Source organism: Chrysemys picta, chromosome 1 (genome assembly GCF_011386835.1).
Source record: "Chrysemys picta bellii isolate R12L10 chromosome 1, ASM1138683v2, whole genome shotgun sequence".
Lineage (NCBI taxonomy): Eukaryota > Metazoa > Chordata > Testudines > Emydidae > Chrysemys > Chrysemys picta.
In genome coordinates, this window is record NC_088791.1 from 358,261,311 (window position 1) to 358,275,993 (window position 14,683).

At 55.1% G+C, this 14,683-nt stretch overlaps 1 protein-coding gene across 1 annotated transcript in view; it reads right to left on the minus strand.

Annotated features, from left to right (window-relative positions):
• Positions 1–221: 221 nt before the first annotated feature.
• TRIM3 (tripartite motif containing 3) overlaps positions 222–14,683 on the minus strand; it is a 48,505-nt gene continuing 34,043 nt past the window's right edge. The window contains 2 exon segments of the mRNA XM_065581935.1: positions 222–5,997; positions 14,060–14,200. Coding sequence (XP_065438007.1) covers positions 5,845–5,997; positions 14,060–14,200 — 294 coding nt within the window. The 3' untranslated portion in view covers positions 222–5,844.

Genomic DNA, 14,683 nt, shown 5'->3' on the forward strand with positions numbered 1-14,683 from the left:
CAACCCCCCTTCTAACAAATGGAAGAAAGGGAGAGTTGATAGCAAAAACTGTAACCCAGGAATCAGGAATTGTAGAAAACTGATAAGGGACACAAGGAGAAATTTGTGGCCAGCGGAATTAAGGACAAAAAGAATATTAAGAAAACGAATCCTACCAGTGGTATTGGTATATTACAAGACAGAACTGATAGATTTGGTCAATAATAATGCAGAAAAGGAAAAAGTGTTGAATAAATATTTTTATCCTGTATTTGGGGGAAAAAACATCCTGTCATCCTATCAAACAATGAGGCTGGCACTTGTTCTAGTCCACTAGTATCGCTGGAGGGTGTTAAACAGAAGCTTCTAACATTAGACCTTTATAAATCAGCAGTTCCAGATAACTTGCGTCCAAGAGTTTGAAAAGAGCTGGCCAAGGAGCTCGCTGGCCCGTGAACGCTGATTTTCAATAAGTCTGGGGAGGTTCCAGCAGACTGGAAGACAGCTAATGTTGTGCCAATATTTCAAAAGGGCAAACGGGCTGGCCTGGAGCAGCCTGTCAGTCTGACCTCAATCCTGGGCAAACGAATGAAATGGCCAACACGGGACGTGACTAATAAAGCGTTAGCAGAGGTTGATATAATTAATGCCACTCAACATGGGTCTATGGCTATACACCTTGTGACACTGACATGGTTTGTTTGAGGAGATTACCAATTTGGCTGCTGTAACAGACAGACATCTGGAAGGCGTTTGCTTTGGTACCACATGACATTCTGATCAAAACCCGAGAATGATACAAAATCATCACAGCACCTGTGCAATGGATTCAAAACTGGCTCCCTGGCCGGTCCCAAAATGTCATCGTCGCCGGGGACTCCATGTTGAGTGGATGTGTTTCTAGCGGCTCGGTTCTCAGGCTAGCTAGGGAGCCCACTCGACCCCTATAAACTCGGTTGTGCTGGCCCCTGTCTGGTACTGGGATAAACCTGGAGGTGGGTTTCTCTGGTTTCAGAGGGGAGTATGCCACGCTGCCCCCACACACCACTGCCATGCCAACGAGCCGGCCGCGCCACGCCCAGAGGTCCAGGCATGGCCACACGTGAGAGGCGCCTTTCTCCCAGCTGGGTGCCGTCAGGCGACCCTGGGCACCCTGCGGTGTTGCAGAACACGGTATAAGGGACGCACAAAGCCGACCTAGGGATGAACCACCCACGGGCAGCGCCAGCGACATTTCACAGCAGCATGGAGCCAGCTGCCGGGGCCGGGCACTGTTGAAGGTCTATTGCCAGTTGGACACCCCCGGGCAGTTCCCATCCGCCTTGACTGTGCATCCCTGGGCCGCTGGACAACAGGGGGTCGCACCAGCACGTCTGGGCTGCACACAGGCCACGTGATCCAGTGCAGCGCGGCCGGGGTTTGCACGAGGCCTGGCGAGGGGCCATGCTGCTGCGCTGTGCAGGTAGCCATGCCACGGGGAGCCACCCGCGGACACCTGGGTTAAGAGCAGACTGGGCCCCGGGATCCTGTAGCGCCCGGCACAGCTGTCGGGGGTTTGAAGCCAGCAGGCAGCTCTGGGGTCCCACACATGGGCCATGCACGTCGTTGGGGGAACTCGGATTGCAACCCACAGGGGGGGTCACATGGGGTCACACGTGGGGTCATAGGAGGGTGTCACCCAGAGGAACAGGCAACCTGGAGGCCAGGGCCTGAAAGGCGGGTGAGAGGGGGCCCCGAGTCAGCCGCTGGGGCTGAGTCGGTCTCAGGCAGGCACCAGCCCCCGAACACAGCAGGGCCACAGGAACTGGCTCGGTTCTCCTGGCACCCGCGGTGCTGCTCGGGCGAGACCCGCACATCCAAGCGCCCACACAGGGCACTGAGCGCTCGGTCTCCGTTGCTCACTCTAGCTCTGCTCGGCCCAAGCACTGCGCCAACCTGCGCCTGGCTCCCCCAGGCAGCTGACTCTCCCAGCCCTGGGAGCAGCACCGGCCAGGGACAGTCCCGCAGCACTGGGGCTGCCTGGTGAAGGGCTCGGGGCCGGGCCTGTGGCTCAGGGGCAGGGGGAGATGCAGGCAGTCGTGAGCCAGAACTGCTGTGACCCCGTTCCCAGACTGCACTGCCTGGCCACGGCTAACCGAGCGCGTAGGAGCTCGCCCAGCCCACGGATGCAGAGCGTCAGCTGCGGTGCAGCGCTCAGCCGCTCCGGCCTCCCTCTGACGCTCCCTGGCTCAGCACCGGGCTTAGAGCAGCCTCCACGTAGCCCCAGGCAGCCAGCGGGCGAGGGGAGGCCTGAGGCTTTGCTGGGGGAGCTGGGCTGAACGCCCAGGGGGTGGGCGCTAGCACCGTGGAGACGCTCACACCAAGGCCACGCGGGGAAGGGGGACGGGACTTGCTAGGAAGGTTTTTGTCTTTTGCTGATTCACACCCAGCCCCCGGGCGGGCAGGTGATGCGTGGAGACTCTGGCCTTTCTCGCCGGGCACCCGTCAGCGCCAACCTGGCCCGGCTCACCTCAGTCCCTTGGGGTCAGCTCCCCTGCCTGGGGTGCAGCGGTGAGGGCACCCTAAAGCTGCCCCCGCCCCCAGGCCTAGGGGCTGGTGCCCGGCTCTGAGAGCCCATCCCCCTGCCCCAGCAAGAGGCGCTCAGTCTCCCCGGGCACCCGCACACCCAGCTGGGTGCCAGCCCAGCCAGTGACGCCCACAGCCCGTACCCTGGGCATGGGCGCCTGGGGGCACGAAAGGGGCACTTTGCCCCAGGTGCCCCAAGCCAAGCGAGGCCCCCACGGCCTCTCCGTTGTCTGCCCCGCCCGGACAGGCCCCGAGCAGCTGGGTGGGGCCGAGCGAGGGCTGAGCAGGGGCGCTGAGCCCCGGGGGGCTGTTTGTTTCCCAGGCGCCCACTGCTGCCCACGTGGGTTGTGGGCGGCGCCAGGGCCCGGCTGCAGCACCGGGGCACCCCAGGGACCCCTAGGGCAGGAAAGCCCCATGAGGCCAGCGCAGGCAGAGAGGGGCTGAGCCGCATCCCCTGCCCCAGGCCCTGCCAGTCACTTCCTGCCGTGCCCACAGCGCTCCGCCCCCCAAATGTCTGGTGGCCCCAACGCGGAGAGGGGGCTGGGTACCGCTGGGGAAGGGTCAGGCAGGGCCAGGGGCAGGAGGAGGGCATGTCCAGGGTAGGAATAGGGGCAGGGGTGGGGTGCAGTGGGACAGGCCAGGGCAGGGCTGGGGAGGGGCAGGGCAAGGCCGGGCCGGGCCGGGCCGGGCGGGGGCCAGGAATCAAGCCTGCAGAGGGGCAGCCAGCACCCATCACAGGCTCCCTCCAGGGGAGGGGACAGGCAGTAGCAAGGGGGGACGGGTGGGGAAAGTGGGGCAGGAGACTGCCCCCCAATACACCCCCTATCCCCAGCAGCTGGGCTCTAGCACCTACAGATCCACCTTCCCCCCCAGCGCTAGCAGAGGCTCGGGGGGGGGGGCACTGTCACCTCCCCCCGCCCCACTCACTGCCCCAGGGCCTCATGGCAGAGGCCCCCGGCTGCCACTCGGTGACACCCCCCCATGTGAGCCCGGCGTAGGCACTGCCCCGACCCTGCGGGCACCAGCACCCCAGGGCCTCTCAGCCCTCCTGTCCCCCGCAGCATGGTGCCCCCCCACCCTGCAGCGCTGCCCCCCCCTCAGGGCAGCCCAGAGCCCCCTGGTGCCACACGGGGGGTGGGCCTGTCCTCCCCCCACAGGGACAGGGCCCAGGGGCCTTTCAGAATACTTTATTTTGTACATATGGTTCATTAGCGTACGACAGCCCTGCCCCCGCTCACACCCCGGGGGGGCTGAAAGCTGAGGGGGGGCTTCCATTGGTGGCTCCTGGGCTGTGAGCCGGGGGGGTGGCCGCATTGCCCTGGAGCAGAGGGGAAGAGCTGGCTCCTGGGGGGGCTCACAACCTGCGGTCATAGCTGTGGGGCTCCCTGGGCAAGGGGTTTAGGCAGGATTGGGGGATCCCCGTGGAGACTAGCCCGCCCCCACGGGGGGAACTGGGCTGAGGGATGTGCAGGCCTGGGGCACGCGTCCCCACAGTAACACAGAGTGAGCAGCGCCCCCAGCCAGGGCCTGGCAGAGGCCAGGGCACCCCCCACCCTGCCCAGCCCCACGCCAGGCCGCTGCTCTGGGCCCCGCAGGTCCCACGACCCCTCCCTGCTCCCAGCGCTGGGCTCGGCCGCCCCAGCCTCTGAAACCAGCCACAGAAATAAAGTGCAGATCAACCCTCGCGAGAAGGGGGACACTGGGGGGAGGGGGCATGGTGAGGAGGGGGTGCTGGAGGGCAGATCGGGGCGGGCAGCTGGGGGGGTCGCTGGTGGGGGCAAAGCCAGGAGACGCTGGAGAGGTGGGGGTGCTCGGGAGCACAACAGGCGTTGCTGGGGGCACATGGGGCAGCGGGTTGGCAGGGCAGGGGGCAGGGCAGGGGGTGGGTGTTGCTGGCAGGCACCAGGGAGGCTGGGCAGGCGTTGCTGGTGGGCACAGACGGTGGGCATTGCTGGGCGGCACTGGAAGCAAGGGGTGGGGGGTGGGGGGTGCTGAGAAGCGGGTGTTGCTGGGGTGTACAGGGGGCGGGTGTTGCTGGGGGGCTGAGAAGCGGGTGTTGCTGGGTTGTACGAGGGGGCGGGTGTTGCTGGGATGCACAGGGGGGCGAGTGCTGCTGGGTTGTACAGGGGGGCGAGTGCTGCTGGGGGGCTCAGAGGTGGGTGTTGCTGGGTTGTACAGGGGGCGGGTGTTGCTGGGGGGCTCAGAGGCGGGTGTTGCTGGGATGCACAGGGGGGTGAGTGCTGCTGGGTTGTACAGGGGGGCGGGTGTGCTGGGGGGCTCAGAGGCAGGTGTTACTGGGTTGTTCAGGGGGTCGGGTGATGCTGGGAGGCTCAGAGGCGGGTGTTGCTGGGATGTACGGGGGGGTGAGTGCTGCTGGGTTGTACAGGGGGGCGGGTGCTGCTGGGGGGCTCAGAGGTGGGTGTTACTGGGTTGTTCAGGGGGTCGGGTGATGCTGGGAGGCTCAGAGGCGGGTGTTGCTGGGATGTACGGGGGGGTGAGTGCTGCTGGGTTGTATAGGGGGGGCGGGTGCTGCTGGGGGGCTCAGAGGCGGGTGTTACTGGGTTGTTCAGGGGGGCGGGTGTTGCTGGGGAGCTCAGAGATGGGTGTTGCTGGGTTGTTCAGGGGGGCGGGTGATGCTGGGAGGCTCAGAGGCGGGTGTTACTGGGTTGTTCAGGGGGGCGGGTGATGCTGGGAGGCTCAGAGGCGGGTGTTGCTGGGTTGTTCAGGGAGGCGGGTGTTACTGAGGGGCTCAGAGACAGGTGTTGCTAGGATGCAGCAGGGGGCGGGTACTGCTGGGTTGTACAGGGGGGCGGGTGTTGCTGGGGTGCTTAGAGGTGTGAGTTGCTGGGTTGTACAGGGGTGGTGATGGGTAGGATATGCTGCACCCCGGGAGAAGGAACAAGGGCCCCAGCCCCCACAGCTCCATTGACCCTCTGGCCCACACGGCTGGCGGGAGGGGTAGCCCCCCAGGAAACACCAATGGACCCGGGGGGGGGGGGGGGTAGGAGGGTGGACAGCCCCTAACCTTCAGCGCAACCGGGGGGAGCGGGTGGGCCGCCCCTCTCCACTGGCCGGTCTCCCTGCTCTGGGGCCCGGGCCGGCAGGCACAGGGGCGGGTCCCCCCCTCGCCGGTCCCTTGCACTGCAGCCCGGGGGGCGCAGGGCTCCTGCAGACACCCCCCCCCCCCAACTCCGGTGGGCTGGGCGTTCAGCACCAGCCCGCAGGCGGGGAAAGGGCCCCTCGGTCTCTAGTCCAGGCAGCGGGGCAGGTGCAGGCCGCGGCCCGCCCGGGGCCCCTCGGCTACTGCAGGTAGCGATAGGCCTTGAAACAGTGATTGCCCGAGTCGGCCACCACCACGTGTCCGTCCGAGGTGAGCGCCAGGCCCTGCGGCCCATACAGCGGGTCAGCCAGCGTGTTGATGTAGGACAGGAAGGAGCCCGAGCTGTCGAAGACCTGCCGAGAGAGGGGACTGTGACAAATTTGAGGAACTGTCTCAGACTGAGGTGATTTTGGAACAAACTGATGCATTTAAACAGCAATAAGTCACCAGGACCAGATGGGATTCACCCAAGAGTGCTGAAGGAACTCAGATGTGAAATTGCAGAACGATTAACTGTGGTCTGTAACCCAGGAATGGGCAACCTTTGGCACGCGGCCCGTCAGGGAAATCCACGGGCGGGCCAGGCTGGTTTGTGTACCTGCAGCCTCCACTGAGCACAGCTCCCACTGGCCGCGGTTCGCTGCTCCAGGCCAATGGGGGCTGCGGGAAGCGGTGCGAACCGAGGGATGTGCTGGCCACCACTTCCCGCAGCCCCCATTGGCCAGGAGCGTCAACCGCGGCCAGTGGGAGCTGCGACGGGCCAACCCTGTGGGTAAACAAACTAGCCCAGCCCGCCAGCAGATTTCCCTGATGGGCCACGTGCCAAAGGTTTCGATCCCTGCTGTAACCGATCATTTATATCAGCTTCTGTACCAGCTGACTGGAGGAGAGCTAATGTGACGCCAATTTTTAAAAAGGGCTCCAGAGGTGAGCCTGGCAATTACAGGCCGGTAAATCTGACTTCAGTGCCAGGCAAACTGGTTGAAACTATAGTAAAGAACAAAATTGTCAGACACAGAGATGAACATAATTTGTTGGGGAAGAGTCAACATGGCTTTTGTAAAGGGAAATCATGCCTCAGCAATCTACTAGAATTCTCTGAAGGGGTCAACAAGCATGTGGAGAAGGGGGATCCAGTTACTTAGATTTTCAGAAATCCTTTGACAAGGTCCCTCACCAAAGGCTCTTAAGCAAAGTAAGCTGTCATGGGATAAGAGGGAAGGTTCTCTCATGGCTTGGTAACTGGTTAAAAGATAGAATACGGACCCTGGACTTCAGAAAAGCAGACTTTGACTCCCTCAGGGAACAGATGGGCAGGATCCCCTGGGAGAATAACATGAAGGGCAAAGGGGTCCAGGAGAGCTGGCTGTATTTTAAAGAATCCTTATTGAGGTTGCAGGAACAAACCATCCCGACGTGTAGAAAGAATAGTAAATATGGCAGGCGACCAGCTTGACTAAACAGTGAAATCCTTGCTGATCTTAAACACAAAAAAGAAGCTTACAAGAAGTGGAAGATTGGACAAATGACCAGGGAGGAGTATAAAAATATTGCTCAGGCATGCAGGAGTGAAATCAGGAAGGCCAAATCACACTTGGAGTTGCAGTTAGCAAGAGATGTTAAGAGTAACAAAAAGGGTTTCTTCGGTATGTTAGCAACAAGAAGAAAGTCAAGGAAAGTGTGGGCCCCTTACTGAATGAGGGAGGCAACCTAGTGACCGAGAATGTGGAAAAAGCTAATGTACTCAATGCTTTTTTTGCCTCTGTCTTCACGAACAAGGTCAGCTCCCAGACTGCTGCACTGGGCAGCACAATATGGGGAGAAGGTGACCAGCCCTGTGTGGAGAAAGAAGTGGTTCGGGACTATTTAGAAAAACTGGACGTGCACAAGTCCATGGGGCCGGATGCACTGCATCCGACGGTGCTAAAGGAGTTGGTGGATGAGATTGCAGGGCCCTTGGCCATTATTTTTGAAAACTCATGGTGATCGGGGGAGGTCCCGATGAATGGAAAAAGGCTAATGTAGTGCCCATCTTTAAAAAAGGGAAGGAGGAGGATCCGGGGAACTACAGGCCAGTCAGCCTCACCTCAGTCCCTGGAAAAATCATGGAGCAGGTCCTCAAGGAATCAATTATGAAACATTTAGAGGAGAGGAAAGTGATCAGGAACAGTCAGCATGGATTCACCAAGGGGAAGTCGTGCCTGACTAACCTAATTGCTTTCTATGATGAGATAACTGGCTCTGTGGATGAGGGGAAAGCAGTGGATGTGTTATTCCTTGACTTTAGAAAAGCTTTTGATACGGTCTCCCACAGTATTCTTGCCGCCAAGTTAAAGAAGTATGTGCTGGATGAATGGACTGTTAGGTGGATAGAAAGCTGGCTAGATTGTCGGGCTCAACGGGTAGTGATCAATGGCTCCATGTCTAGTTGGCAGCCAGTTTCAAGCGGAGTGCCCCAAGGGTCAGTCCTGGGGCCGGTTTTGTTTAATATCTTTATTAATGATCTGGAGGATGGCGTGGACTGCATTCTCAGCAAGTTTGCAGATGACACTAAACTGGGAGGCGTGGTAGATACACTAGAGGGTAGGGATCGGATACAGAGGGACCTAGACAAATTAGAGGATTAGGCCAAAAAAAACCTGATGAGGTTCAACAAGGACAAGTGCAGAGTCCTGCACTTAGGACGGAAGAATCCTATGCACTGCTACAGACTAGGGACCGAATGGCTAGGTAGCAGTTCTGCTGAAAAGGACCTAGGGGTCACAGTGGACGAGAAGCTGGATATGAGTCAACAGTGTGCCCTTGTTGCCAAGAAGGCTAATGGCATTTTGGGCTGTATAAGTAGGGGCATTGCCAGCAGATCGAGGGACGTGATCGTTCCCCTCTATTCGACATTGGTGAGGCCTCATCTGGAATACTGTGTCCAGTTTTGGGCCCCACACTACAAGAGAGATGTGGAAAAATTGGAAAGAGTCCAGCGGAGGGCAACAAAAATGATTAGAGGTCTGGAGCACATGACTTAGGATGAGAGGCTGAGGGAACTGGGATTGTTTAGTCTCCAGAAGAGAAGAATGAGGGGGGATTTGATAGCAGCCTTCAACTACCTGAAGGGGGGTTCCAAAGAGGATGGAGCTCGGCTGTTCTCAGTGGTGGCAGATGACAGAACAAGGAGCAATGGTCTCAAGTTGCAGTGGGGGAGGTCTAGGTTGAATATTAGGAAAAACTATTTCACTAGGAGGGTGGTGAAGCACTGGAATGGGTTCCCTAGGGAGGTGGTGGAATCTCCTTCCTTGGAGGTTTTTAAGGCCCAGCTTGACAAAGCCCTGGCTGGGATGATTTAGCTGGGAATTGGTCCTGCTTTGAGCAGGGGGTTGGACTAGATGACCTCTTGAGGTCCCTTCCAACCCTGATATTCTATGATTCTATGATAGGAAACAAAGGGTAGGAATAAATGGTCAGTTTTCAGAATGGAGAGAGGTAAATAGAGGTGTCCCCAAGGGGCCTGTTCTGGGACCAGTCCTATTCAACATATTCATAAATGATTTGGAAAAAGGGGTAAACAGTAGGGCTCTTGATTAATCGCAGTTAACTCACGCGATTAACTAAAAAAATTAATCGCGATTAAAAAAATTAATCGTGCTTAATCGCAGCTTTAAGCACACTGTTAAACAACAGAATACCAATTGAAATTTATTAAATATTTTTGGATGTTTTTCTACATTTTCAAATATATTGATTTCAATTACAACACAGAATACAGAGTGTACAGTGCTCACTTTATATTATTTTTTATTACAAATATTTGCACTGTGAATACAATAAAAAAATATATTTTTCAATTCACCTCATACAAGTACTGTAGTGCATTCTCTTTAGGGATGGTGTCCCTCACCTCTGTTTGCCAGAAGCTGGCAATGGGCGACAGGGGATGGATCACTCGATCATTACCTGTTCTGTTCATTCCCTCTGGGGCACCTGGCACTGGCCACTGTTGGTAGGCAGGACACTGGGCTAGATGGATCTTTGATCTGACCCAGTATGGCCATTCTTATGCCCTTTATCATGAAAGTGCAATTTACAAATGTAGATTTTTTTTGTTACATAACTGCACTCAAAAACAAAACAACAAAACTTTAGAGCCTACAAGTCCACTTAGGCCAACTTCTTGTTGAGCCAATCGCTAAGACAAACAAGTGTGTTCACTTTTGTGGGAGATAATGCTGCCCGCTTTTTGCTTACAATGTCACCTGAGGGTCCTGTGGCACCTTTAAGACTAACAGAAGTATTGGGAGCATAAGCCTTCGTGGGTAAGAACCTCACTTCTTCAGATGCAAGAAGTGAGGTTCTTACCCACGAAAGCTTATGCTCCTAATACTTCTGTTAGTCTTAAAGGTGCCACAGGACCCTCTGTTGCTTTTTACAGATTCAGACTAACACGGCTACCCCTCTGATAAATGTCACCTGAAAGTGCAAACAGGCGTTCGCATGGGACTTTTGTAGCCGGCATTGCAAGGTATTTACGTGCTAGATATATTAAACATTTGTATGCCCCTGTATACTTCGGCCACCATTCCAGAGAACATGCTTCCATGCTGATGGTGCTCATTAAAAAAAAAAAATCCATTAATTAAATTTGTGACTGAACTCCTTGGGGGAGAACTGTATGTCTCCTGCTCTGTTTTACCCAGATTCTACTGGGATGATTTAGTTGGGAATTGGTCCTGCTTTGAGCAGGGGGTTGGACTAGATGATCTCCTGAGGTCCCTTCCAACCCTGATATTCTATGATTCGATATTTCATGTTATAGCAGTCTCAGATAATGACCCAGCACATAGAATCATAGAATATCAGGGTTGGAAGGGACCTCAGGAGGTCATCTAGTCCAACCCCCTGCTCAAAGCAGGACCAATTCCCAACTAAATCATCCCAGCCAGGGCTTTGTCAAGCCTGACCTTAAAAACCTCTAAGGAAGGAGATTCCACCACCTCCCTAGGTAAAGCATTCCAGTGCTTCACCACCCTCCCAATGAAATAGTGTTTCCTAATATCCAACCTAAACCTCCCCCACTGCAACTTGAGACCATTGCTCCTTGTTCTGTCATCAGGTACCACTGAGAACAGTCTAGATCCATCCTCTTTGGAACCCCCCTTCAGGTAGTTGAAAGCAGCTATCAAATCCCCCCTCACTCTTCTCTTCTGCAGACTAAACAATCCCAGTTCCCTCAGCCTCTCCTCCTAAGTCATGTGCTCCAGCCCCCTAATCATTTTTGTTGCCCTCTGCTGGACTCTTTCCAATTTTTCCACATCCTTCTTGTAGTGTGGGGCCCAAAACTGGACACAGTACTCCAGATGAGGCCTCACCAGTGCCAAATAGAGGGGAACAATCACGTCCCTCGATCTGCTGGCAACGCTCCTACTTATACAGCCCAAAATGCTGTTAGCCTTCTTGGCAACAAGAGCACACTGCTGACTCATATCCAGCTTCTCGTCCACTGTAATTCCCCAGGTCCTTTTCTGCAGAACTGCCGCTTAGCCAGTCAGTCCCCAGCCTGTAGCAGTGCATGGGATTCTTCCTTCCTAAGTGCAGGACTCTGCACTTGTCCTTGTTGAACCTCACAGAATTTATTTTAGCCCAATCCTCCAATTTGTCTAGGTCACTCTGGACCCTATCCCTATCCTCCCGCGTATCTACCTCTCCCCCCAGCTTAGTGTCATCTATGAAATTCCTGAGGGTGCAATTCATCCCATCATCCATATCATTGATAAAGATATTGAACAAAAACAGCCCCAGGACCGACCCTTGGGGCACTCCGCTTGATACCGACTGCCAGCTACACATCAAGCCATGATCACTGCCCGTTGAGCCCAACAATCTAGCCAGCTTTCTATTCACCTTATAGTCCATTCTTCCAATCCATACTTTTTTAACTTACTGGCAAGAATACTGTGGGAGAATGTATCAAAAGCTATGCTAAAGTCAAGATATATCATGTCCACCGCTATCCCCATATCCACAGAGCCAGTTATCTCATCATAGAAGGCAATCAGGTTGGTCAGGCATGACTTGCCCTTGGTGAATCCATGTTGACTGTTCCTGATCACTTTCCTCTCCTCCAAGTGCTTCAAAATGGTTTCCTTGAGGACCTGCTCCATGATTTTTCAAGGGACTGAGGTGAGGCTGACCGGTCTGTTCGTTTTAAGAACACTTTCACTGCAGATTTGACAAAATGCAAAGAAGGTACCAACGTGAGATTTCTAAAAAGATAGCTACAGCACTCTACCCAAGGTTTAAGAATCTGAAGTGCCATCCGAAATCGGATTGTGACGGGGTGTGGAGCATGCTTTCAAAAGTCTTAAAAGAGCAACACTCCAATGAGAAAACTACAGAATCCGAACCACCAAAAAAGAAAATCAACCTTCTGCTGGTGGCATCTGACTCAGATGATGAAAATGAACATGTGTCGGTCTGCTCTGCTTTGGATCGTTATCGAGCAGAACCTGTTACCAGCACGGAAACATGTCCCCTGGAATGGTGGTTGAAGCATGAAGGGACATAAGAATCTTTAGCGCATCTGGCACGTAAATATCTTGCAACGACAGCTACAACAGTGCCATGCGAATGCCTGTTCTCACTTTCAGTGACATTGTAAGCCAGAAGCGGGCAGCGTTATCTTCTGCAAATTGTAACCAACCTTGTTTGTCTGAGCGATTGGCTGACCAAGAAGTAGGACTAAGTGGATTTGTAGGCTCTAAAGTTTTACATTGTTTTATTTTTGAATGCAGTTATTTTTGTACATAATTCTACGTTTGTAAGTTCAACTTTCAGGATAAAGAAATTGCACTACAGTACTTGTAATGGGGAATTGAAAAAATACTATTTCTTGTTTTTTTACACTGCAAATATTTGTAATCAAAAATAAATATAAAGTGAGCACTGTATAAAAATGTAGAAAACATCCATAAATATTTAAATAAATTGAATTCTATTATTAACAGTGTGATTAATCGCAATTAGTGTTTTTAATCGCTTGACAGCCCTAGTAAACAGTGATGTGGCAAAATTTAAAGATGATACAAAACTACTCAAGATAGTTAAGGCCCAGACAGGTTGCGAAGAGCTACAAAAGGATCTCACAAAACTGGGTGACTGGGCAACAAAGTGACAGATGAAATTCAACGTTGATAAATCCAAAGTAATGCACATTGGAAAACATAATCCCATATACAATGATGGGGTCTAAATTAGCTGTTACCACTCAAGAAAGATCTTGGAGTCACTGTGGCTAGTTCTCTGAAAACATCCACTCAATGTGCAGCGGCGTCAAAAAAGCGAACAGAATGTTGGGAATCATTAGGAAAGGGAGAGATAAGACAGAAAATATATTGCCTCTATATAAATCCATGGCACACCCACATCTTGAATACTGTGTGCAGACGTGGTCGCCCCATCTCATAAAAGATCTATTGGAATTGGAAAACGTTCAGAAAAAGGCAACAAATATTATTAGGGGTATGGAACGGCTCCCAATGAGGAGAGATGAATAAGACTGGAACTTTTCAGCTTGGAAAAGAGATGACTAAGGGGGGCTATGATAGAGGTCTATAAAATCATGATTGGTGTGGAGAAAGTCAATAAGGAAGTGTTATTTACTCCTTCTCATAATGCAAGAACTAGGGGTCACCAAATGAAATTAATAGGCAGCAGGTGTAATACATACAAAAGGAATTATTTTTTCACACAACACACAATCAACCCGTGGAACTCCCTGCCAAAGGATGTGGTGAAGGCCAAGACTATAACAGGGGTCAAAAAAGAACTAGGTAAGTACATGGGGGGATAGGTCCATCAATGGCTGTTAGCCAGGATGGGCAGGAATGGTGTCCCTAGCCTCTGTTTGCCAGAAGCTGGGAATGGGCGACAGGGGATGGATCACTTGATGATTCCCTGTTCTGTTCATTCCCTCTGGGGCACCTGGCATTGGCCGCTGTCGGAAGACAGGATACTGGGCTAGATGGACCTTTGCTCTGACCCAGTGTGGTTGTTATTTACTGCAGAGCCGTGGCACCGCCCCCCAACAGGGTCTCCCCACCCCCGGAACAACCTGGGCCCCTGCCCCACCCATCACAGTGCCAGGCCCGCGGGAGGTCTGCGCCACGGCCCAGATCGCTACCCACCAGTGCCAGTCAGAAGTTGGGCAGCCCTGGGGATGGTCTCATGGACCAGGGAAATCCCCTCCCGCTCTAGGTGTGACGAGCCTGCGGAACGTACTGCCACCAGACACAATGTGGCCGGGCGCTTAGAGTCCCATTTCTCTAATGCTGGAGACAGGAATGCCAATGTGTGTGGGAAGGGGAGGAACCGCCAGCCCGGCAGGCTCCCAGGGCCCCCCGGTAGGTCCCGGCCCTCGCTGCCTACCTGGATCCGGCTGTTGCCCCAGTCGGCCACGATAATGTTGCCGTTGGAGTCCACGGCCACACCGGTGGGGGCGTTGAACTGCCCGTTCCCCTCCCCGTGGGAGCCGAACTTGAAGAGGAACTCGCCGTCGGCGCTGTACACCTGGGTGGGGAGGGGCTCGTCACCCCGCCAGCCCCTGACCCAGTGCTGGGCTGGCAGGGACCCGCCCAGCTGGGAGGAGGGCTACGAGCCGCGCTGGGACAGAGCTGGAACCTGGAGGAGGCGCTGGCTCGACGGAGGGCTGCCACGGGCTGGGAAGCCCCCGGAGCATGGGACTCGGGCAGGCTGAGGGGGGCCGGGCTGGCGCCGGGGAACGGGCAGCGAGGGAGAGGCCAACTCCACACTCCACAGCAGACAAGCTTGGTGGCGACCTTGTAACCGCTGTGCTCTGGGCTCCCCAAGGACACCCCATGCTGAGGCCGGGGACTGACGAACCCGGCACTGCCCTGAGCTGCGGGGCTCCCAGCTGTGGGGGACGGGGGGGGGGGAGCACTGCGGCTCCCAGCTGGACGCGGCGGCAGGACATGGCCCCCCGGGACCCGTCACGGCTGGACGCGCTGGGCAGAGCTCAGCCGAGACGCAGGT